This window comes from Halichondria panicea, chromosome 11 (assembly GCF_963675165.1).
Source record: "Halichondria panicea chromosome 11, odHalPani1.1, whole genome shotgun sequence".
Classification (NCBI taxonomy): domain Eukaryota; kingdom Metazoa; phylum Porifera; class Demospongiae; order Suberitida; family Halichondriidae; genus Halichondria; species Halichondria panicea.
In genome coordinates, this window is record NC_087387.1 from 4,341,131 (window position 1) to 4,367,688 (window position 26,558).

The window sequence follows — 26,558 nt, forward strand, 5'->3', positions numbered from 1 at the left end:
AGTTAATTTCTGCGCCATTTTGTATTTAAGTTTTCCATGTGCTTTATGGGATCACATGATCCTTTATTTTTGTTGTGATGCTCTTTATCATGTGGATACTGTGTAAAACTGCAGGGGCTGGGGGGTTGTGTTCTTTCAACCTCGTGGTTATATTGTGTTATATTGGTAGCTGGTTGAGAGCAGCCATAAACTATGCCCACACTTTTGGACCACTAAGTATTTTGGTTATTCGGCATTTTTAACAAACTTATATTTTTTATAAGATGTGTGTGAATGGGTTAGTTTTCTATTGGGAAATGCAAAATATTTTGGTTCTTATCTCCAGGCATTAAATAGATACCAGTGTGTGTGTGTGTGTAGACTGCTATATATACAGCTGCTCAAGGATCAATAAAGTGCAAATAAGAGTTTCTAGTCATGTTCTCTTGGATTTTAATTCTTGGATTTGCTAATTCGTTTCGCCTATAAAAGCAAAACTTGTAATTTTAGAGTGTTGCTACTCTACTTATAATTATATTATTATAGTTAGCTCTGCACTAGAATGCTAGCTATTGGTAGCTGCAAGAGGAGTGAGAAGAGAGCTGCAAGGCTCTGCTGATGCATTTTGACTTTTGGCAGCATCAATCATGGTCAATCATTTCCTGTGCATGCAGTAAAAATTAATTAGCAATAGCTAGAGCTTTATGTTATGTAGCTTTGACACATCCACCGAGGCGTCAGCGCTTATAGTCTTGAGTCCCCATACAATTACCTCAGTAAGATATGATTTAATAGTCCGAGCTCCTCTCTTGCTTCTCTCAATCCCAGAGTCAGAATTAGAACGCTCTCCTTTTTTGTTGACTGTCGGGCCCTCTAAGAAACGGTGCATTTGGAACGTCTCTAAGTAATCAGTAGCAGCAGATTTGTACTCAGAATGAAGAGTACTGGCCAATCCTTCATCAGAATCTGAGTGACCAATACAATAGTGCACTTAATATTATAAGCATTCACTGAAATTTGTCCGCTGTATTATTACAATGTTTTGCTAACCAAAAACAATTAATCTCAGTACTACGAGAAACATATGCTAACCTTGCTAACTATATACACGTACAAACAACACACTTAGACTACATTACATCATACTGTGTTTGGCTAAAAACAATAGATGGAAGCATAATCTACAAGAAGGTACTTATTCTACAGGAAATGGACGCATATTCTACAGGAAGTGGACGCATATTCTACAGGAAGTGACAAATAATTTGCAGGAAGTTCTCAAAAGTTGGAACGAAATTTTTAGTGAATGTGACAAGAAGATGACAAAAACATTATAAAAAACACAGAATTCAATAGTTTGTTCAGTCACTATCCATTCTTTCCATGTCCACTGTTGCTTTGTATTGCTTTTTCCAGTTGGGCACGGGCAGGGGGGCCAGGAAGCATCAAAAATACTTTAGCAATCGCTTGACACTTTCTATTGAGTTTTTTAAGGTTCCATGCTGGTCCAGTCTGCTCTATACCCCCCTCCACTCCACCACAGAGCTTCATTCTTCTTTTTGTAATTGCAGTCAGTTCTAAGTTCTTTTTACTTGTCTGTTCTTTCCAGTATCTTCAAAAAGCGTTTCACAAGCTCTACTAAGTTTTACTGTAGTTTTTCATTGTTTTGAAGCCGTCTTCTTGTCTTTTTCTGTCAACTGGTGTCTCTCACAGCTCTCCAGCTTGTCCAGCTCGCACAAATTCAATTTTTGTTGCTACGCACCAAACATGGCCTTTTATAACCACGCCTTGCGCATGCGCAATGAAGTACAAGTTAAATAGACCACACCAACTCGTAGAATATGCGTCTTAGTAACCACCCGAGGGAATCTAACCGCAACCGCGGAGGTTACATAAACGCATATTCTACTCTTAGGTGTAGTCTATCCTATACATATCCATTACCGCAACACTCCTGGGAAGGTGAGCCGGACCATGACTGATGACTGTTAATTATAGGATTAGGCATCCTCTCTAATTAATTACAGGAATACAACCCCGCAAGTTAATAATTATATTGCTCTCCTAATTAAGTACTTGGGGGTAAAGACGTGGCCTAGCCACCAGTCATAGCCCATCGGACGAATGTCCTACCCCCAAAGAATTGAAGACTAAGCCATGAACACATGTACAGATCAAGTGAGCGCTATATAAGGGTGCTGGGGAGGATTAACGAATATCTGATTAACCCCCTGCATTAGCACGTTGCATAACCAAAGAGAGTAGATTTTTTTTTATATTATTATTTTTCACATTTTGTGGCATATCTTCTGAAGTAAAGGTGATATGATCTATTTGAGTGCAGGTAATGAAAGTTCAACTATTGGCGCTTCCATTGGACCACCACCTGTTACATCATATGACATCATCACTATGAAATGGCTGTCTAAAGATGTGTACCTCCGAAAATATGTTAGGAATAGAAGTAGCTTATTTGTTTGAGTTAAGATCTGAAATTTGTTGTGTATGTACCTGAGTATATTGCTCATCTTTTGAGCTTCAACGGAAGTCTGGGCTACTAGTAAGTTCTGAGAAATACTGCATTTTGTTGTTTTTTGGTGGCAAATATGTTAGGAATACAACTTTCGATTTTATGCTAGTTAAGGTCTGATTTTTTAGGAAGGATGTACTACAATAGTGTAAAATTCATTTGCACTAACTTACAGGAGCTAGACAAGTCTCTTCTTTGCTAGAGCGGCCCTTCTTGTCAAAAAGGGTGATTTTGCTCTGCTACTTTTGCTGACGTATGCAATGATATTCATTGATTTGTGACATCACAAATCATCTTGTTGTTATTTGCTACATCCAAAGGTCATGTGATGTCTACCTGCAAATACACAGTTGGTATTGGTCATTCTGTGTCACAGGGGCGTGGCAATTGAGCCTTATACGTAGGCAAATCGCCCCAAAAGTCATAAAAAGCACTGTTTTTGACAAGATGGGCCGCTCTAGCAAAGAAGAGGCTAGCCTAACTCCTGTAAGTTAGTACAGATGAAAAGTACACTATTGTAGTACATGCTGCTCAAAAATCAGACCTTAACTAATATAAAATCGAAAGTTGTATTCCTAACATATTTGCCACCAAAAAACAACAAAATGCAGTATTTCTCAGAACTTACTAGTAGCCCAGACTTCTGTTGAAGCTCAAAAGATGAGCAATATACTCAGGTACATGCACAACAAATTTCAGATCTTAACTCAACAAAATAAGCTACTTCTATTCCTAACATATTTTCGGAAGTACACATCTTCAGACAGCCATTTTATACTGATGATGTCATGTGATGTAACAGGTGGTGGTCCAATGGAAGCGCCAATAGTTGAACTTTAAGTACCTGCACTCAAATAGATCATATCACTTTTACTTTAAAAGATATGCCACAAAATGTAAAAAATGTGTACCAAAAAAAAAAATCTACTCTCTTTGGTTGTTGCACTGTATATAGGGATTGAGGCAAAGTAATAATCAATATTTGTACAATAGTAAGGTCCTCGACTGTGCTGATCCTATAGCGCTATGACCAGCCTAAATGTAAGCCCCCGGAAAGCGCATTACGAAATTGGGAGGTAAACTGGGGCAAATCGAGTACAGGGCAATGTGTGCTCACCGCGTGACTCCATGTCAGAGTGGATTAGCTACAGATATGTTTCGCTGTATAGCCACTCAGAGCATAATGTGAGCCAAGTCAGCGTCGTTATATATATTTTTACGAGAATATTTGCGTCTGTGTGGGATTGGGCAGTACCAGATCCTAGTAAGAAAGGCATTGCAGAGATTTTGGTCCAAGCAAGGGATGTCCAGTGTGGAGATCACGAGATATAGGTTATAATAATCAGGGATTAGAAACGGGTTGAGGCTGTGCTGTAATTTAATAAATAAAATTCAAACTTCCTTTTAGACAGTAAACTTTCACTCTTGAAACAAGCTGTGCATGAGATAGGTTTATATAGTGGGCAAGATTCAGAGGGGGCCTTTCCTACTAGCTAAGTGTCTATTAATAAGTAGGAAAGGACTAGTCCTGCAGTTTATGTAAGAGTTACTGGCAAATATGCTTATTCATCGTCTGACGTTACTGGCCCTATGTTGGTCCACCAGCAACATCAAACCACGAATAATGACCACGAAACTCTATCTAGTAACCAATAATTCGTACTGACCCCACGAAGGTGCCAGATAATTCTGCGGCAAAAATGTCCCGGTGGTTTGCCTCGAATGCACGAGGTAGTACTGTAGTAAGGGTTATCGCAGCAGCTGAGTAAGCGCTATTATGGCTAGTGAGAATATCAAGAGTTGATGACTACTGCCATAGGTCGTCCACATTCGAGATGGGCCTCGCTATAATTATTGTGTGTGTCAGTATTGCAGATTGCTAAGCCTGTGGTCAAATTCGATGCTGTTCTTCTAGGTGTACTATGCAGGAGGGAGGTGTTTGTTGGCCGAGCAGAATGTGTGATCCAAAATAAGTGTGGCCATGGGCAATGTATAGTATTGTGCCGGTGTGCTTGTTTAATGAGATATAGCAAGTGAGAAAGAGCGAATGCCTACTCTAGCGTTTGTGAGGGTTGCGCGGTGTTGTATGTATTCTAGATACTATGCTCTGCAATACGAAAATTACGAACTCGCACGCTAATTTGTTTAGTGCCATATACCTGCGGCGGCGGCGTGGTGTGGATTATGCGCTTCCTATGTCGTACTCGACAATCGAAAAGGCGTGTCGGCAGCGTGGGGAACGAGTACGGGGTTGATGCATGTGTCGTACATGTAACTTTTGAGTACGAGTAATGTAGGTGCTAAGCTAAGCTAAGTAAAATCAGCGGAGCTACAGAAACTTGAATGGTGCATTTCGACACCTAATAGGCTGACATTACTCATTACCCTGCAGCGAAATAACATACGTGAAAACGTGGGCCTGTTGTGCAACTCAATCGAATCTTTCACAGTGTCTATTCGGAATATTTGGCACTTGGCGTGGGCAAATTATGCAATGGACTAATAATTAGGGCATGTCAAATGGTAGTCTCATGGATCAGCCGGACCTCAAGGAACGTCTGCACTCTTGATGTAGTTTTGTTGCGGGCGTAAGGTCAGGAATTGATTACATTCCATTGGTCTGGCACATTCCATTGTGAAACGACCTCAAGACAAGAGTGCTCAGACCCCTTCTTAGGAGGGGCTGATCCATGAGACTGAATTTAAGCATAGGGGCATTCTATAGACAAAAGCATGGCATAACACATAGCATCAGTGGCAGATCCAGGGGAAGATCCCAGGGTGCCATGGATCCCCCCTTTCAGTCTAGCTATTGTAGCTTTACTACAGTTACCAGCTAGCTATTTATCAGTGTTTGTAGCCATTGTAATTTGATTCTATGATTGTACATGTTGTTTTGATGCATCAACTGCCAAAGGAGTGTTCAGGTTAGCCTAAGCTAGCTAGTTGACTGTTCGTGGCAGCTAGCTAGCTCTACGCAAGTCTATTATGGGACTTCCCCTCTCTAGTAACGTGTGACCGGAAGTGGGCGTAACCCCAACAAATTTCGCGCTGCGCGCTCGTAGTTTGGCACCCCTCTTTCATCTTTCCTGGATCAATCACTGAGCATAGACCGTGCAATTAAGGTACCTGTGGGCATGTGTGTGTGTCGGGGGGGGGGGGGAGGCAAGAGCGAGCAGGGCTCGCAAATTTATTATGTTAATGGAGTATAAGGGCAGGACGGGGCAGTACAGTGTAAGCAGTATAGTATAAGCAGGGCAGGGCAGTGTAATATAAGCCTTATGGGCACCGGGCAGGGGCAGAGCAGAGCAGTATACTATAGAGCACTGAGCAGTATTATTATTATAATGCCGTATGTCAAAGAGTGGGTATTGATCGAATGATTGTTCTTAAAAACGATCGATGCCAAAGTTCAAGTCTAAAATTAATGGCTGCCATCAGCAGAGCCTTGCAGCTCTCTTCTCACTCTTGCAGCTACCAATAGCTAGCGTTCTAGTGCAGAGCTAACTACTAAGTAGAGTAGCAACACTCGGTAAACAAGTTTTGCTACGGACTCTTCTGAAAAGGCTGCAATGGCATTCCAAGTAAGCAAAACTAGGCATAACTTGAGAACAAAGCTTTATTTTGCAAATCCACAAATAAGTATCCAAGAATCATGACTAGAAGCCTATAGAAACTCTTACTTGTACTTCATTGATCCTTGAGCAGCTGTAGCAGTCTACACACACCCACAGCAGGGTATATGGCAGCGATAGCAGAGCATATGCGGGTGCACAAATAATAAAAGCAAATGAAAGCACCGCAGGTGCTGATGCCGAGCTATACACACATTATGATTATCATGATGAACATTAATTTTTGTGCATTTGCTGTATGCAAATTTGAGGAGTGGGTAATGATCTACTAATACCGTTGTTAAAAACGATTAAATTAATGGCTACTTCGGCATGGCTCTTTTCTCTTTGCTTACTTTCTTGAACAAATGAAAAAACTAAAAAACAACTTGAAAAACTGTGCATGCCTGGGGCTGTATGCTAATATTCTATATATCCTACAGCTGTTGACCAATGAGATCAATTTGTGGTGACGTAAGTGTGGTATAATATTCTATATATCCTACAGTCGTTGACCAATGAGATCAATAATTAGTCGTGACGTAAGTGTGGTATAACTATAGAAACTCTTATTTGCACTTCATTGATTCTTGAGCATGTTGTAGCAGTCTACACAGATTCACACACAAACACACTACCGTATATCTTCTAATTTATCAGACAGAAAAAAATAATTATTTTGGAAATTGTCCGGGTATAATTGGAACAGATTTTTATAGAGCATGCGAAGTGTCCGGAATAATTAGAACAAGCAAGCAGCTGCATGCGAGCTAGCTAGGTTTAATAGAACAAGGTACGACTGAATAGTTGCACTAACTTCTAAAACTAGCTACTCAAAGCTATCTAACTGCAGCACTCCAAGTCTTACTTGCCGTCTATGAATGGTAACTCAACTTTTCAAGGTATTGTCCGGATATTTAGAACAAATGTAATATTAAAGTACTGGAGTGTCCGTTGTATTAGAACAACGAAAATTGCCCAAAAGAGTGTCTGGGGTAATTAGAAGTGTCCGATAAATTAGAAGATATACGGTATACTGCATACCTTGAGGTATAAAAATAGGCCTTGGGAAGATGTATTTGGGCGTTAAGGTGATATATTTTCGCCAGTATTAATTTCAGCTATTTCTGCGAATGAGAGTTAAATTGCAAAAATGTGTACTCGCAGATAATTAGAAAATGCAATGAATCACACTTTCGAGTACATAGATACGCTATGAATAACATTAATTTCACAACTTGAGCAGAATTTAATTTAATTACCAGCTAAACAGTGAAAGCGCAAACAAATCTACCTGTGAAAATAATTATTATGTCACCTTAAGGTATACGAATTCGCCTTTTTTGGGCGAATTCCAATGCTGCATAATTTTATAAAACGCGAGCACATGAGTATTTTGTTGCAACAATGGTAGGTGGATTGTGAACACATTGTTAAAACATCAACATTAATTATACGTACGTTACATATAGATGCTGGTTGTGCTGTAACAGTTGCTGTAGGGCCTGTATACATATATATATATATATATATGTATACAGGCCCTACAGATTCTTGTGCGTACATGCATGCTGTATCATGCTGATGGACTAACAATTATAGCAGAATCTCATAACACAAACCATCATAATTATTTTTAAATCATGGTAATTTTACTACGTATAATATGTAATTATATCTCTTAAAATCCCATCAGCAATACCATGACGAAGGTATAAATTATCTCACCTAAACTGGACCTGGATGTGTTATCACCTTTATCCGATCGACACTATAAAAGGGAGAATGAGACATAAGTATAGATACTATAACATATTGAAAAACATCAGCAGCTATATAAACATAAATTAAAAAAGGGCCGTAATATAAATTTACAATAAATACATGTACCTCAGCTTGATAATGCACATCTCCACATTGTAGCTGTAAGACCCCCTGACTATGCAGAGCATGTTCTTGATCAGTTGACAGTGGGAAAATGTCACTTGTTATGAAAGAGGGCAACAGAAATGTTAGCTCGATACAACCTTTACTGATTTTAACAAGTTTTAAGACAGACTCGTTCAAATTTAAGATGGAGCATAGATTCCGTTTGAATAGCTTTAGTCGATTCAGTTCACAATCGTCGTACGTAGAATCAAGTTTTACAATCATAGTGACGGTATCTTCTCTGGAATCTGAACTAATATTTTCAGTCACTGGACGTACTCGTCGTTTAGCATACTCCATAAAATTGGCTTTGTAGAGTTTCATCTTCTCTTTGTCCTCGGCTGTCCCTAAAATGTCTGTAATCTGATCAACCATTTCATAGTCAAAGAAGGAGAAATAGTCGGCAATAATTAACCAAATTCCTGCAACAGTTGAACATTTCCCAAGTTTCTCTCTTTGATTCCTGAAAACACAATCATTTGTTTTGCCAAAAACCTTCTTTATAGAGTTAAACCCCATCAAGCAAGCAACCAAAGAGTCTTTATCAATTCTTCGAACTTCAAGTGACTGGCACAGCTGTGACACAAATTTGTTGAATAGCGTTTCCATTTCCATCGAATCTACTTCTAACTCTCCCATACTTGGAGATATAGAGACTACTTCACTGATTGCACCTGCATACATAGTAGTGTGTGTTTACATGCTAGACTAAACAATCATGCTATACACTGTAATTATTGTTAAAACCAGCTATACAAAATCACATATCACCAAGCATACATGTAGACTGGCGGCAACAGCCCCTCGCGTGCGTAGCGCGAGGGACTGGCAAACTGCCTATCAGTCACTCGTCTCAGCTGCAACGAGCATTGCAGCCTATCAGAATGCTCAACGTCATATTAGCCCTGTAATTGTAACCGCACTTACACTTCAGGGGATTCAGTGCATTTCATAGTAGCTAAATCTCGTAGCAATATTTAACCACATTATCTATATGATATTCATGTTTGGTAGTGTCATATGATCTATACACTTCCGCTGAGACGAGTGACTGATAGACAGTTGGCCAGTCGCTCGCGCTACGCGCTCGGGCGGCGCCGCCAGTCTAGCATACATGCACCCTTCTTATGGCCAAATATATAATCACCATCCAATGACTCAGTGGATGACTCCGAGTCAGTTTGTGTAGTGCTGTTTTGAGCTCTCTGTATGTATGGAGTATAGGGATTAAAATTGTGTGCAGTACATACAATTCCACTAAAACTATAGCATGGTTACGTACAATGCACACTGATTGCCAGATTGTTTGACTATAATTATATAATCTGCTAACTATATACAGTGAATTAATTTACCTCAAGTCTTTCTGAGACTCTCTCCAGACCTGTATAAACATGCGATACAAATATAATTATATCTATATAGTATGCAGATTGACTACTGTTCATCAACTTACTTTGATAAGATCCCTCTATTGCTTCAGCTACATCATTTCTTGCCACAGTAGAGTTCCTGAGAGCAGTACACATACCTCCCCAAGTTAGAGGATCACCTGACTGCAGTCGACGAGCTAGGGCCTCACGCAAACACACATCATTGTCACCACGATACTTATCATGAAAGTTGGTTAAGTCGGTATAGCTCAGCTTCAACGCAAGTCCCAGGTTGAACCAGTTCGGACTAGCACTCCTCACCTTCTCATACACCTCAAGTATGTCAGAGATAGTCAGAACAGTATCTGCATTACAATGATAATTCTATAGTGAAATATATAACATCAGGAAGCACATACCCAGTCCAGGTCCAGGGTTTAGCTCTATATCCCCGGCCAATAACAGGAGAAGAGAGACGAAGACAAGTAATGCTCCTATTAAGATCAGGGTGAGGCCAATACAAATACTTGAAGAATTATTGCGGATATGGTTAGTCGTGAAAGTCACTGATTCTTTTTTCTTTTCAGAAACCACATCTTTATGACAGTTACTGGGAGGAGCTTTGTCTGTTGCATTATTTAGTACTGATTCAACGACACACTTATCACGATGGCTGGTAGTATCGTCAGCCTGGAGGGTGCAATACTGCGTCCACAACACCTTTGTGACTATGATAGTAACATCATACTGTAGCTTCTGGTGAGCCAGGGAAGCTTTACGTGGCCGCCCTCCTCTTCCACCATTGAACAACCCAATACGAGCTCTCCACAACTCCACACCAATACCCATTATGAAGATCTAATAGAATTAATAATAAAAATTTAGTTAATTGCATGTTACATACATACGTACCATGGAGGGACCGGACAATTTATGGGAAATCAGCATTATTATGTAACAATTAAGTGACTAATCAGTGAAAGACCAACAAAAATTTGGTACAAGAAAAAAATGCTGCAAGAGTCTCCACACCTAATCCTTGATTTACCCCGAGATACCCCGAGCCGCATAAGGCTAATTTTCCATATGTTGTAGAAGAATGCAATAAAACGTCAAAGGTTGCAATTAAATCTTGGATCTCTTCTCTAAGTTTGTCTGGGGCGCGATATAGCTCAACCAATTTCTGTTGTGATGGGATCAAGCCCATGCAGGGGTGAACTCAGTTTTACATGTAAAACATAAGAGGCCACGCACGTAGTCTTTTAACTAATGACATTTTGACCCTAGCATTCCTCCTCTGGCTAGCCATGCCATGCCAACATGCATCAAACTTCTTAGCTTTTATTTGACAACGGATATTTAATAGCCACTATTAAAAATTAAAGCACCGCAGGTGCTGATGCCTCGGTGGAGATGCCAAAGCTACATAACATGAAGCTACTAATAGCTTTTAATACTGATGAACATTTTTGCTTTTGCTGCATGTAAACTCAAAGAGTGGGTAATGCTCGACCATGATTGTTGTTAAAAACGATCGATGCCAAAAGTTCAAGTCTAAAATTAATGGCTGCCATCAACAGAGCCTTGCAGCTCTCTTCCTCACTCTTGCAGCTACCAATAGCTAGCGTTCTAGTGCAGAGCTAACTACTAAGTAGAGTAGTAACACTCGGTAAACAAGTTTGGCTACGTGCTCTTCTGAAAAGGCTGCAATGGCATTCCAAGTAAGCAAAACTAGGCATAACTCGAGAACGAAGCATTATTTTGCAAATCCACGAATTAAAATCCAAGTAAACATGACTAGAAGCCTATAGAAACTCTTACTTGCACTTGATTCATCCTTGAGCAGCTGTAGCAGTCTACACACACACACACACACACACACACACACACACACACACACACACACACACACACACACACACACACACACACACACACACACACACACACACACACACACACACACACACACACACACACACACACACACACACACACACACACACACACACACACACACACACACACACACACACACACACACACACACACACACACACACACACACACACACACACACACACACACACACACACACACACACACACACACACACACACACACACACACACACACACACACACACACACACACACACACACACACACACACACACACACACACACACACACACACACACACACACACACACACACACACACACACACACACACACACACACACACACACACACACACACACACACACACACACACACACACACACACACACACACACACACACACACAAACACACTACCGTACACCTCGCTTGCGCATGCGCACCGAGGCATAATAATATCAACTTATTGTGTGAATGCTGCATCCAGATGAGCAACAAACAGACAAACCAAACTACCATAATTATAGCTAGTGGGTATATTTCAAGAGTATAAATGATCGCGGTTTTTGCTGATAAGCCATGTACCGCAAAAATGTATACCCACGAATTTATTGGATGCATGCTGCAAGAAAGGCTGTTATTCCGGGAATATTAAATCTGCGAAACTTTTCTAACGTCATTCCGTGAAAGTTTATACGCGAAAGTTAATACCCTTGAAATAAATCTATACAGTACCAGGAGCCTCAGGTACATTAAGGACTACTGGGACCAGCAATTATTGCTGATTCAGCGGAAACGAAGCTCCGCCCACGATTTTTACTATCAATTGTGCAGTAAAAATAGAGTTTTGCTGCTCTAATCTTTAGCTCAAATTCCGGAGCATCAAACCTTAGTTTAAGTGTTTACTTTTTAGTGCAGTAGTTAGTTCAAAGCTATATGCAGGCACTACCGTTGGCGCCTAACAGTGGGATCAATGAAAAGTAAGTTATTAGCCTTTACATGCAAAATATTAAGCTGAAAAAGTACTTTATTTAGAAAATCTCACCTTTAGCTGATCCCACTGTTAGGCGCTAACAGTAGTGCCTGTATATAGCTTTGAACTAACTACTGCACTAAAAAGTAACGGAATTTGTAAAGATTAGAGCAGCAAAACTCCATTTTTACTGCACAATAGTCCTATTCGTTTAAGAGCCTGGAATTTTGATTGCTATTTGAACGCCCACTAACTACTTCTTCCGCAGTAAAATTGTGCTGAGCTGGCACGCCCTTTTACATTGAAGTCATTGTAAAATCAATGCGTTTTTGCAGCCTCTGCATTCTGCAATGCATGCTCTATTATTCTAAATAAAGGAAGTTTGTGAAATATTGAAGTAAGAGCTACACAATGGTGTTTGTCCCAGAGAGTGTTTGTCAACTATCAGTGAGCTAGCTGGTCTTGAAGATACCTACTATATACACAGTGAGTGCAGTATAGTGCAGTAGTAGTAGATCTAAGAGGTAAACTAATGCTCCAAGATGGTGGAACATCTCCTCTACACAATTCTGCAGATGCCTACTATGTATATAAGATGTTCCATCATCCTTGAGCATTAGACTACCTCTTAGATCTACTACTATTGCACTTACTGTGTGTATAGTGGGTATCTTCAAGACCAGCTAGCTCACTGACAGCAGGGGCGTACACAGGGTGGTGCTTAGGGTGCTCCAGCACCCCCATCCAGGCTCTGGTGCTCCAGCACCCTATCCAGACTCAGAGAAGCTCAAGTAGATAGTTCAACCATCACTGGCTGGCTAGAAGGAAGCTACACTTACTGCAGCTATTTACAGCTTAATAGTGATAGTTACAATAACTTTATACCAGTTAGATCTAGCTAGCTAGCCTAAAAAACTTACTTTTCTTCGATCGTTACTGGGATATCCATGGGAACTATAAAGAGTGGGGAGGGGCTCAATAATAAGGCTAGGCAGCAGGAAGTGGTTTGCTGTATCAAACACTTGAGCTTGCCTCACAACATGCAGCACAACAAGGTTCTTGGATCCAGGTACATGAGGTACATGAATGTATAGTATAATTATATAATTAAGCCTACATGTATGTACAATAAATTATACGCAGCGTAAATTATAATAATAATCAATGTCTGCAATGTAAACTACAAAGTCTCTTTTCCTCAACATCAAGGTACGTACTGGTGGTCATACTTTGTACGCTGCCTGTCACCTCCTGGTAAGCTGATCAATCTTTTAGTGGCCTGAAAGGAAAAGAATCAAGACTGTCGTCAGATCAAGCAAAGGAACAAACGTTTATTATCACTTAACTTCTACATTTACACAGAGACTAGACATGATTGCATTGACATTTGACATACCTTAAGAAGAGTTGGCTAGAGTTTGCCATCCCAGGCGAATTGAGCTTCTGGCCGGTCGTAAACATTCTTGACTTGCTGATGGCACTGTCGTCAGTACAGTAGAACCTCGATTATCCGGCCCTCCATTATCCGGAACCTCGATTATCCGGCTTGGCAGTTTTCTTGTTATCAGATCAAAAAATGGGCGTGTCCCTCAAACGCGCATGCGCGTTGCAGCTGTTACCATGGATACATGCCTGCTTATCTTCTGCGCATGCGCAGACAACCATGTGGCACTGCTGTTTATCAATAAAGTGGGTGGATCAAGGCGTGGTTTATCTATTTGATTATCCGGCATATTCACTTATCCGGCCTGCTTCTGGAACCAAGGTGTCCGGATAATCGAGGTTCTACTGTACTGTGGCTGTGCACCATCTAGAAAACAGTGGGCGTTGCCGACAAAAGGGGCGTGACCCCGGAAGTGGGCGTGGTCTAAATTTTGCGTTGCGCTTTGCGCGCAATGAGCACCCCCATTGACTGAATCCTAGGATCGCCCCTGGACAGTTGACAAAAACTCTCTGGGACAAAAACCATTGTGTAGCTCTTACTTCAATATTTCACAAACTTCCTTTACTTAGAATAATAGCGCATGCATTGCAGAATGCAGAGGCTGCAAAAACGCATTGATTTTACAATGACTTCAATGTAAAAGGGCGTGCCAGCTCAGCACAATTTTACTGCGGAAGCTATACAGGAAGTAGTTAGTGGGCGTTCAAATAGCAATCAAAATTCCAGGCTCTTAAAACGAATAGGACTAGTAAAAATCGTGGGCGGAGCTTCGTTTTGTACCTGAGGCACAATCATGCGTGTATGCTGGCTGATATCATTTTTAACTATTTAACCACTACACCTACGCACCCACTTAAGATGAGGTCTGACTAGTCTCGCGAGCAGACGTGGGAGGGAGGGAACGTCTGGTCACTATTGCAGCAATTCCATGGCACTGAGGAATGTAGTCACGTGCAAGATATTTGTTAATTAACCAAATTCACATGTAGACAAATATTTTCATTCGCAGCTAGCTAGCTCTTGCTTGGTATGAGCTTCTTTTACCCGATTTCCTTCGCAGCCAGGTATATGGTTCAACACTAAAATTAGCCTTTGCTAGAGTCAATAATCCTTCTTTTCACAATCATTTTATGCTATAATAGGAAATATACGGGGTGTTACAGCCCCACTATGACGTGGACAAATCTGATTGGCACTGCCAACATTCGTCCACGGAATTGCTGCAATAGTGACCAGACGTTCCCTCCCTCTCACATCTGCTCGCGAGACTAAGGTCTGATAGTGACGTGGTATGACATACTTGTACCGTAACATGGTTTACACTATACAACTGCTACAGTTGGATACTCCTCTTCATACACTCCTGCATGTACGTATAACCCGTGGTCGCCCACACACCTTGGGTTAATTATCCGCTATACGATACAATACGGTAGTACCTCCGCAACATTTCTAAATAATTACAAAGCCAGATCGATCGGAGGTCGAACAATTATGTGGAGGGTGCTCTACTTAGTCTACTTGCCACGTAAAAACACGTGTTTCTAGCATTGGGCTAGAAAGTGTGGCTACCATTTAGTTTGTCAGCGCAGCTGTCGCTATTTTTAGAGGTCAGAAAATCTTGAGGGTCAACTTACTATAAGGTCTTAGGGCACGAGTAAGTGTAGATCTCTCTAATTAATTTGAAGACAAACTTATTTTTGTTTCAACCCATAGATATATTATACTGTACCTGTACTGTATGAACCTTCTCTTGTCTGTCACTCTATAGAAATAGCAGTTTAAAAGAGTGAGGGCCTGCCAACAACTCTCTCATAATCTCATGTTCTTGCTTGCACGGTGTGCAGTAGACTAAGAGGTTGGGGGCGTGTATGTGTATACACAGTACACAAGATGATGAATAATTATTCTAAGATCTAGATTCCTGATTGCATACTTAGTGAATAACACATGAATAACATTTTCCAAAACCAAGAACTTATTAAGTCCACAAAAACAAAATAAAAAGTTTGGGAAAGTTTGTTACTTCGACAGTCCAAGGGCTATATCCCGATGGCCATCTTGTGCCGGGTGCTCTACAGTGTAGACCAGCTTGAGCTCACACTCCGAGCCGGCACTCAAGGTTGTGAGACTTTTTTAATTAGTTGAACGTGAACAAACGGGAGAAGACACTTGTCACCCACCTTCCTCACAGCAGGGTCAACCACACTCACCTGAAAAGAGAACAACAGTGTCTATGTATCAGTACACTCAAAGTGTTGCTTTTCTAGGCAACAGTGTACTCAGCATGTACAATACATGCAGTGCACGTAAACACAGAGGTGTGGGGAGAGCAGTGAATAACTAATATGAAATGGATAGTGCTACTGTAGAGAGGATGTCGCTCGTAGCAAATAGTTTGCACGTTAGTCTGACAGTTGCTAGCCTTTTAAAGGCAAAACATTACTGTACAAATTGCAGTATGACACTGAATGAAAGTACTAGCAAACACCAGCTGACTAGACAGTTGCTGTACCTTGATTCTGTCATCAGTGCTGAGAGGCACTTGCTCTGAGACCTTGATGTTGACAGAGTCACTTCTGGTGTTCTTGATCAAGGAAGTGTGAGTGTAGGTGATGGTGTTTGTCTTTGCCCCTCCCAGCATGTTGTGTACTGTGGCCATGGTGATGCGGACTTGACTGGCTGCTCCCAGGGAGCTCACAAACTCCTCCCTTGGAGACACACCACTCATGGTCGACTGTGGAGGGGAGAAACAGACATTTACAGTATACTCTCGTTAATCCGGTCACCCTTGGGACCATGCAGCTTGGCCGGAATAGCGAGGTGGCTGTATTTCGGGAAATAGCCGCGGCTTAAAAACGACTTTACCTCGAATCTAATGACTAATTTTGTGGTTTTTGTCTCGAGGATAATGAAGGATAATAAATCATCCTGTTCTGTAATTCAATTTTATTTGCTACACCACACCCAAAACGTCATATCCGGCCGTAATACATGTATAAAATTACATTGAAAACCTTGTTTGGGACAGCCAGCACTGGCTGGTATGCGGAATAGTGAGTGGCCGTACCTCAGGGTGAGTTTTGTGCATTAAACATAATTATAGCTAGCATTCCGTGCCAAGCCAAATGGCCGGTATATCTGAGGTAGCCGTACTTTAGAGAGCGAGAATCTACTGTATATACTATACCATCTACTCTTGATACTAGATATATACAAGAGACACAATTTGTGTTATAGTTATAGCTATACAATCGTCGACTGTGGAGAGAAGAAACAAATTGCGCACTATAGATGTACGTATGGGACAAAAGAAATAAACGAGTTAAAGTAATGAAGCTTTAATATATTATACGATCCTAGCCACAAGTTATCTATTACCTGGTCACCTACTTGAAGCTGCATGTACATGAGAGTGCTAGCTTCTAATTTAAGGATTGTAAAAACAAAAATAGCTCGCTGTAAGCAGATAAAAATAACTAAATAGCTCATCTATTACCTGAAATAACTCTATACCATTGCATGTTCACCTTAGTGATAAAGTTGTTGTCCAGGAAGACGTTGGTTGGTCCAGCCAGGATGGTGTAGGGTGAGGAGTTGGTAGCCTTAGCTTGCAGGAAGGAGTGAGGGGAGAGTCGAGGGACAGAGCTGTACGTCAGCTCAGGGACCAGTTCAACCAGAGCTATCAGCACCTGTGTACAGTATGTACCAATCCAGTCTTGTTGAGTGTATAGATATATACATTATCTGCTTTTAGTGTGGAAACAGAGTGTGCGGGGAAACTATTTTAGAAAGTTACTTCTGGACCACCAATACGTCGTGATTTGACTGTACTTACAATGCATACAGCTACGATTACAAATGCTATACATCACACACAACCGGCCACCTTGTGCTCAGTGCTGTCAGCTGGGATGGTGGCTCTGGGAATGGCATACGTGGTGTAGAACAATCGCAGTCACGTACCTGTTAAAGTTACAGTGAATATTTCAGGAGTATATTATGCGGATTTAGAAATTGTTCTATATATGTAGGGGGCCAGGCTTCCAGATCTTTTCTGCAGTCCTACTATTCAATTTGGCATGGGTATTAGTCTAGTTTTAACGAGTATAGAAGGGGAATAAGCTCCTCCCTTTGGATCCGACCCTGTCTAGGTGGGGTCGAGAATAATTATACCGTACATAGATAGCGGGTAATTTTCTGTGTCCAACTGTTATTCATAATAATACAGCTCAGAATGTATATAGATCGAACCTATTGCACGGATGATGGCAACGGTATGAAAACTAACACCATAATTTATACGAAAATAACCCCCTATATGGTCGGTAGTACTGCACTATAGTCTAAGAGAATCTCCTTTTATTAGTAACATTTATCAACTACAGTACCGGGACAGCTCCTCAAAACCTCACTAATAATCATCAGTGCATATACCTCAGTTACAGCAACCTGGTGGGGTTGAAATCGATCCATTTCCCTGATGACTCTACACATCTTACTCTAGCCAGTGACTGAGGAGCCATAGTAGCAAACTCATCAAACTCTTCATCATCAGAGCTGTTGTAATAGGAGTCTTCCTGTATATACGTACGTTGGGAACACAAGTGAACTACATCTATACGCAGTATGAAGTTATTCAATCAATAAGACTCACAATTGTTTGGTCATAAATTATTCCAACAGCATTAAATTCCTCCCATCACGTTTTTCTTTCGTCTTAGACATTGCTCTATATAGCTCATTGGTGATATCTTGGAATTCTCCCAGTCCTCACCAGTCACCTGCTGTACGAGACACGTAGTACTTGTTACGTACTGTAAATATAAGACCATCACGTACTTACTCAATACTACAAAGCCTTGTTACACCATGTAGATCTACATGTATATACTTGGAGTGTTTGAGTTAAATAGTCGAGTCTACTAGCAAGATATAGTTATGAACTGACATTGGTGAAAACCTCCTCTTGACCTCGGTACGATCTTGGTGTGGTGGGCGAATCTCTTAAGTCTCATCACCTAAACACCTGAAACGCCAGAGTTTGTTGTACCGTTGTACCGACTAGCCGACTTGTGCGTTTTTTTAATAGGTAAAGATGGCCACAGGCAAATTCATAAAAATAAGGCCCAAACACCTCTCACACGCAAAATAAATGCCCTGTTCCCTACCAGGGTTACACTAGTGTGCATTTCCACAACATACTATTGCATGATACTGTAAGACGCATATGCAGTGTATACAGGTACATAGCAACAGCATTGCCATTGCACTAACAAGGAACTCTATCTGAGTCTTGCAATTAGCAAAAGAGTCAAGTCTGCCTGGCCTAGCTGGTGAGTCAGTTCTATTCAATGTGTTTGGCTAGATCTGTATCTTTGGTTGACTTTGATGGTCGAATTCTACTTATTGCTGTTCCACTGTTTGAGTCCTTTATCCATTACAGATAACTAGATAGGCACATGCAACTATTATCCATTTGTAAACTTAATTAACTCGCAAGTCACGTCCCTTTCGATGTACGTATGTTCAAACCATAAAACAGAAGTACTATCAAATAAGTCCGTGCTACACTGCGGTTAATTTGTACCTATAGTTCTACACACACTGTATAATTTACTACAAACAACTGTGCTCAGACCGTGCAACTCTTTTAGCCGCACATATTTTAATACACATTAGCAATAAAAGACTCTAAAACAGCACTTGGGACTTATACATGAACTATACTGGAATGTCTCTTTTTACTGGGTGTGACCAGATTAGCAAGTACTACACATGGCTCACTAGGCATGGCATGTCTTTCATGTCTGAAAGAGATGATAAAACACATATTTGAGGGAAGCAAAATAGCCTCATTCATAGGGCGTAGCGTGGATAGTTTTCGAGGCTCCCAATCCCTCTAACTATTCAATCTAGTCCAACTCTCGTTAATTTTGTCTTTTCTCGAATCTATTGCGGTTCTGTCTCGAGGATAATGAATGCTCTCTATTTAAGACTAAGTGTAATCCAATTTTCATCTGCCAAACCACCATACCTAAAATGTCAATCCAGTCGTAATGATATATGCCAGTATACGGGATAGCGAGTGGCTGCACTTCAGGGCGAGTTTTGCAGTAATGATCAAGACGTGTAGTGCATATTACTCGGTTCTTTTTATTTGTTCATAGCTTCTTGTTCATAAATATGATTGACCATTGTTGTGCCGTATGGGGAAGTTCAAACCTACAAGTGTGGGACCACATGTAGACCACTGCACAGCTGTTAGTCTTGTGACACTGAGGTCACAATGCCTTGGAATTGTGTGAATGCATGTGTAGCAACTGACCTTTTATTCATACCCACTGTTATGACTGCGCATCCATGGACATCATGTTAGTGGTCAATAACTTGCGTGATTGGTATATCTGGCCATCATAATCCAAAAGGCATTTTTACATGTATGCAATTAAAGAGTATACATGAAATTTAATGTATTCCACATGTCGTAAATACGTGTGTACTGATGCACTGATGTTAGAAGTGAATAAACAATTTGACAACTAGATCTAGATCGATGTTAGGGTGTATGAAGAGAAGAGGGCATGCAACTCACAATGTATATATACTGTGTGCGTCATATTATTGATGAGTCAGCAGGATATGCTATATTTAGCCGACCGCCCACTAGAGGAGGTTGGTCGTGCACGATTCATGTGAGCTTATGTTTTCTATGTAAAAACTCCAAACCGCTGAGTCGGCACTTTTTATCCTTTCTTCCATTAGCTCATTTATCTCTCTTGTATAACATCTCCTGTTAGTTTAACATTAACACTATATGATTGCTACAGGAGTCAAAGAAACAAAGGAAGTGCAGCAACAACTCAAAGTTTGTGGTTTCTGGCTCGTTGCTTCTAGTACGACTATGCTGACTCACTTTCTAGTGTCACTGAGCATTGTTAGCATCATTTACTACTAGTATAGAGAGCTACAATCATTTGTAATGTAAATAGTAATGTAGTAATGATCAACCATGATTGTTGTTAAAAACGATAGATGCCAAAAGTTCAAGTCTGCAGAGCCTTTCAGTTCTCTTCTCACTCTTGCAGCTACCAGAGATAGAGTAATAGAGGGATTGGCAACGGGAGTAACTCACGTGATCATTTCACATTGATTTCATATTGATTTCCTCTCAACCATCCTTGATGCACATTATTTCCCGGCACAACGCCCGCGAAATGAAGTAATATTACTTTTAGTTAGCTATTAGTCTCCTGAGACCTTAGAATTTCGTATAGAAGGCTACACGTGTCCAGTGCTTTATTTAAAGTGAAGTCAAAGCGTGGAAGAATTGACTGTGGTGCTCTAGAGCTTGAAAACTAGTTATTATTGGTCTGTGCCCCCTTTTAAGAAGCACTGCCGTAGCCATATGATGTTTTGCCTACAGATCCTGCCTATTTGTGTCTATGTTGACGAACTGGGCTGCATACATTTCCTTGGTTATAATTCTTTTGTATGTTTTTTACATTTATAACCAAAAGGGAGGCTGTAAAAGACGAAAAAGTGTCTATATTAGTTTGTGCCCCTTGCTGTAAGCCTATGATGTACATATCTTGTTTTTGTTGTGTCTCTGTTGATCGACTAGGCTGCATAAATTCTTGATTTTGATTAAGCATTAACTTTTAGCTATAAATGGAGGCTACAAAAGATAAAAAAAAGTCGATGACGTAGCGCATCATGGATAATCACATTTTTTCAACCATTGCCAATCCCTTTCCTTCCTTTATCTCTGCAGCTACGAATAGCTAGCGTTTTAGTGCAGAGGTAATTACTAAGTAGAGTAGCAACACTCAGTAAACAAGTTTGGCTACGTGCTCTTTTGAAAAGGCTGCAATGGCATTCCAATTAAACAAAACTATAGGCATAACAATAGAAACTCTTACTTGCGCTTGATTCATCCTTGAGCAGCAGTAGCAGTCTACACAGACAGACACACACACACACAAACACACTACCGTATACCTCGCTTGCGCATGCGCACCGTACCGAGGCATAATAAAATGTACATGCTGTTTAACACCAGTTAAACCAAGAGTGCATAAGAAGAGAAGAGTGTCGAACTACTGATATACTTCTACACAAACACTGTACACAAAGTAACATGGCTCACGCGTGATAAAGTATTGTAAATTTACTAGTTAGTAAATGTTAATTGTGACGTTTTTAGGGGTTTGGTTATCGAACAATTCTAGCTAGTTGTTCGCGTTCAACGTGCAGAACTTGTGGAGCTGCTCACTGCACACTGATAGGAGACGATCTCTTCACAAAAATCATCTAAATGAGACAATAGTCGAGTTGATCCTCTTCACTTGCACTCTTTACTCACTATTACCAACTTCTGTGCGTTGCGTAATTATGCGCAAACGTCATAAATTGCGAGTTGCTCACGTGCAATTAACAGGATGTCACGATACTTTGTGCACAGTGTTTGTGTAGAAGTATCAGTAGTTCGACACTCTTCTCTTCTTACGCACTCTTGCTATTCTGATGAGGTCTGGTCCGGCTCTATTCGGATTAGTGAGGTTCTACTGTAATGATGATTATATTTATATTTATTACGTAGCTGTGAGTAAAGGCCCTCAAGCTCTATATAAACCAGGCCAATAACTGTTAGTTGTGGCACAAATTTCCATGTATAATAACTACTTTTGTTGCCGTGCAGACAACCAGGAGCTTTCTATATCTCAGATAGGCTGAGATTGTACACAAAGACTATATCTAGCTGATCACTCCCTTCTCGTCTTGATCTTGCTGCAGTTTTATGTATTATAATGTGTTAGTTTATAATCTCTACATGCAGGCTTGCCTTCAGCATTACTAAGTCAGTGCTACGTACATCATGTATTTTGTCCTTAATGCTGTAAAATCATAATTATTTATGAATAGCTAGTAGGTAAACAAAACGATTAAGTATCTAAACAGTGAGCTATATTCTGGCTTAAATCTATAAACAAGCTAGTTCTCCGTAGCTAAAATAGCTTGTATCTATATGCAATAGAAAACCAACTGGGTCGAAAAGTTAATTACGACATCATTATTAAGAGGCGTGGCTTCCGGTTCAACAGATGTTGGCACTACGCGGCAAAAATAATAACACCTCTAAACCCCCTATATACCCAAAATCCTAGCAAGGTAAATATGCCATAATTTTTATGCCAAATATATAATTTCACTGCATTTCTTTGATCCCAGAGGTCAAAAGGTACCCATGTTTAATACTACTGTTGTATGATGAGTGACAGACATCGCATTGAGATTATTGTGAATAATTTTGTCCACAGATACTCTTCGTGTATAACCATGGAAACTGAAGCTGTTGAAGAAGTTGGATTCAAGGAAATAACAATTTTTGAAGACGAAATCGGAGCGGGTGCATATGGATCTGTGCACATGGCCATCTGTGACAAACTGTTGTGTGCCGCAAAGAGGATCTATAGAATTTTAGTGCAACCTTCTCAAGCCACTCCTAGTAGAAATGAGCATCGAATTCCAATTCGAAGGTTTGAAGCTGAGTTTAAATTTTTACAAGAAATACGTCACCCAAACATCATTCAGTATCTTGGGATGTACACAGATCCATCAACACACCTCCCCATATTGCTGATGGAACTAATGGACGAAAGTCTGACACAATACCTCGAAGGGTCCACTCAACCCATTGCCTATTACATCCAAGTCAACATCTGCCTCGATATCATGAGAGCCCTCTCGTTTCTCCACGTCAATGAAATTGTTCACAGAGATCTTTCAAGTAACAACATTCTTTTGGCTGGAAAGTCTCGACATGCTAAGTTATCAGATTTTGGAATGGCAAAATTTCTGAATACCAAAATGTCACGTGTGTCAAACACAGCCGTTCCTGGTACAGAAGTGTACATGCCACCAGAAGCTTTTGGGGACGATTTCAAAGAGAGTGGAGATATCTTTTCATTTGCAGTTCTCCTCATACAAATTCTGACGCAAAAGTTTCCGAAACCACAGGGAAAGCTCGAAGACAGAATAGTTGGCAATGAAAAGATCAAAGCCCTTGTGAAAGAATTGGAGCGTAGAAACAACCACATTTCTCTGATTCCACATGATCATTCTCTCTTACCTATTGCTCTAGATTGCCTCAAAGATGAGGAGGCCGATCGGCCACTGGCTAGTAACCTCTGTGACAGGCTTGCGTCGCTCACCGAAACGAAACTGTACACTGAGAGCAAAACAACCGAAGAGAAACCACAGAGTATCACGGAAGAAAAGTGTGTGGGTACTACTGAGTGTGAAACAGAAGAGAAGGCCATTGGCACCGACAACTTCGATTTACAACTACTTGATTATGTGCATGTAAAGGACGAAGTAAAAGAAAAATTGACACGCACTGAGCAGCTTCTGGTACAGAGTAAACAGGCTCTAGAAGAGAGTGAACAGAAAATTTTAGCAATGAAAGATCAGCTCGAAGCAAAAGAAAAAGTGTTGGGAAAAGAAATTGAACAAAACAACAATCTCATTGAAACTCAACAAAAAATTCAAGAGACGCTCCAAGGAACTGAAAATGAGCTCCAGAGCATTTCAAGTGCTAAGACTGAACTTGAAGAAAAACTGAGAAACTTGAAGCAAGAAATTGAACAGCACCAGCAAACTCTCATTGAGCAGCAAAAGCAAATCGATTTACATTATGAGAAAATCACTGAGCAGAATGAACAATTGGCTACTCACATTGGGAAAATCAATGAACAAGAGCAACATATCAAAGAACAGAATGTTCAATATACTACTCACCTTGAAAAGATGAGTGAGAAAGAAGAGCAAATTAAAGGGCTGCAAATTCAACTTGAACAGCAGTCTAGTGTTAATGACAACTTAATATCAGAGTTATCCTCTATCAAAGACTCTTTCAACAACAAAAAAAGCCGACAGCAAAACAAAGCAGCCGAAAAACAACCAATTGAGAACTCATCAAAAGCTTCAAAAACTGGTGCAGACAAAGAGTCGTTCTTTACAAAGATGAAAAAAACTTTAATTGGTGGTAACAAAGATGAAGAAGTCAAGCTCGAGGAATTCGAAGAGATAACTGCGACTAAGGTCAACGACTCCACACAGCAGAAGCTCGATGCTAGCAAGAAACAACCAGAAACTGCAGTTCCTACTAACGAAGCCACACTGCCAAAGCTCGATATAGACCTCCCACCAAATTCTACTCAGGCCACCTTACCAAATGTTGACTTTGAAGGATTGAAGCAAACTGCCGAGATACACCATGATTCTGGAATCACTAAAGATGTAATGGAAAAGTGGAATAGAGTTGATGATAACGATCAAGAAACTGCACCTGATACGTTTACATCACGAGCCGAACAAGTTCGAACCAAAGCAGCAGTTAACAGAATTGAAACCTCCAGTGATAAGTCTGTAGCCACCTTGACTGATGCTCATCGGATTGGTATGTTAACAAATCAAGCTCTTCTGCATCAAGGTGCCTCCATTGACAAAACTGAAAGGCTACAAGAACAGATACAAACTGATCTGAAAGCAAGTGTTATTCCACTCCCACCGGTCGAAACATTGCGTGATACTGATACACAGCTCAAACTACCGCCAAAGTCTCGAGGACTTTTCAGTGGATGGTTTGGTTCAAAAAAAGAGGAAATTAAAGAATCTTCTGCATCTAAGCAATCTGTTAGCCACAGAGATAAACTGTCTAGCAAATCAAAAGTGGAGATTCCACCAACCAGATCTCAATCAAATCCATTTGACGAAGAGACAATTAGGGAAGCAAAATCTGAAGAGATGAAATTTCGTGAACAATCGGCGATTCAACGGATGGAGGAATCTTCAGCAAGATCGGTGAATACTCTTGTTGCAACAAATGCAATGGGTGTTTCAACTTTAGTAGAACTCGAGCAACAATCTGAACAACTACACCATATCGAACGAGATCATGAGCAGATGCGGGATGATCTTACGAGTGGAAGAGATAATATAGAAACGATCAAATCACCTTTTGGCTCGCGACCCAGAAAGGAACCTGGTAGGAAATCCAGTAAGGGTCAATCGTCCCAAACCCCACTGCCTAAATCGAAACCACCAAGCTCTAAGGACAGGCCACAACACACCACAACACAACTTCACCAATGCCCAAGCACAGGTAGCGCACTAGTCGATGCTAACTTGGATAAAATGAGTGAAGTGCTGTCACAGATGATGAATACTGGAATTGCTCAAGGTGTTTTATTAGATGGACAATCACAGCAACTTGAGCGAATACATGTACTGGTAGACAAGAATCAGACAGGATTTGCTGCTGCTAACAGGGAGTTGAAGAAACAGCTGTAATTTGTTTCTAGCTTGCTTTTTCTTTGCAGTGGACTAGACTATAGTGAATTAATATAATATTGCTGTTTATGTGTAATCCAAGCTATTTTAATTATATGTATAATTTTTCGAATCAAATCGTTCACAAGTAACGCATGCAAGCCATTAAAAGAAAATGTATAATAATATTATGTGTACAACCTTCAAGCTGGCAAGAAATCTCTGAATGCACTAGACCTGCATAATTTAATTTTATGAGATCTTTAAATTATATGCATGTTATAGCTTGCATTCCCAGTAATTACTGGTGCATGTACTAGTTTAAACCAAGTATGCTGGGAAAAAGATTCTTTCTGTCTCCAATAATCCTTCTGTTTCTGACATATCCTCTTCTCTCATGGACTTACGATGATGATGGTCGACTTGAAGTAGCCATTGAGCACTGGGTGAGACCGGACACAATGCCAGTGTGCCCTCATTC

The 26,558-nt window shown here is 40.5% G+C and overlaps 3 protein-coding genes across 18 annotated transcripts in view; 1 reads left to right on the top strand and 2 right to left on the bottom strand.

The window, feature by feature from the left end:
• Positions 1-15,612, bottom strand: part of LOC135344345 (ankyrin repeat domain-containing protein 17-like) — a 137,483-nt gene extending 121,871 nt beyond the window's left edge. For 5 of the 14 annotated variants that reach the window (XM_064541525.1, XM_064541529.1, XM_064541528.1 and 2 more), the window contains exons 1-8: positions 12,373-12,508; positions 9,845-10,283; positions 9,509-9,790; positions 9,408-9,436; positions 9,200-9,257; positions 8,014-8,726; positions 7,852-7,894; positions 752-945 (exon numbers count right to left, since the gene is read on the bottom strand). In XM_064541525.1, the coding sequence (XP_064397595.1) occupies positions 752-945; positions 7,852-7,894; positions 8,014-8,726; positions 9,200-9,257; positions 9,408-9,436; positions 9,509-9,790; positions 9,845-10,274 (1,749 nt within the window). In that variant the 5' untranslated portion in view covers positions 10,275-10,283; positions 12,373-12,508. Of the gene's footprint in view, positions 1-751; positions 946-7,851; positions 7,895-8,013; positions 8,727-9,199; positions 9,258-9,407; positions 9,437-9,508; positions 9,791-9,844; positions 10,284-12,372; positions 12,513-15,476 lie in introns of those variants that run through there. The other 9 variants (XM_064541536.1, XM_064541534.1, XM_064541532.1 and 6 more) reach the window with 4 other exon arrangements.
• LOC135344361 (uncharacterized) lies at positions 13,357-18,929 on the bottom strand. Of its 3 annotated transcripts, none has more exons than XM_064541569.1 (7): positions 18,696-18,929; positions 18,402-18,528; positions 18,182-18,324; positions 17,275-17,436; positions 16,260-16,481; positions 13,697-15,957; positions 13,357-13,579 (listed from the first exon to the last, which is right to left on the bottom strand). In XM_064541569.1, exons 3-6 carry the CDS (start codon positions 18,239-18,241, stop codon positions 15,862-15,864), a joined length of 540 nt encoding a protein of 179 aa, XP_064397639.1. In that variant the 5' UTR covers positions 18,242-18,324; positions 18,402-18,528; positions 18,696-18,929; the 3' UTR covers positions 13,357-13,579; positions 13,697-15,861. The 3 variants fall into 3 exon arrangements, with proteins under 3 accessions (XP_064397639.1, XP_064397637.1, XP_064397638.1); XM_064541567.1 differs by having other exon boundaries at positions 18,402-18,531; XM_064541568.1 differs by having other exon boundaries at positions 18,182-18,362; positions 18,402-18,531.
• LOC135344353 (probable serine/threonine-protein kinase kinX) lies at positions 18,915-26,284 on the top strand. Its single transcript, XM_064541559.1, has 2 exons — positions 18,915-19,080; positions 23,065-26,284. The coding sequence occupies exon 2, from the start codon at positions 23,084-23,086 to the stop codon at positions 26,096-26,098; it is 3,015 nt and encodes a 1,004-aa protein (XP_064397629.1). The 5' UTR covers positions 18,915-19,080; positions 23,065-23,083; the 3' UTR covers positions 26,099-26,284.
• The last annotated feature ends 274 nt before the right edge of the window (positions 26,285-26,558 follow it).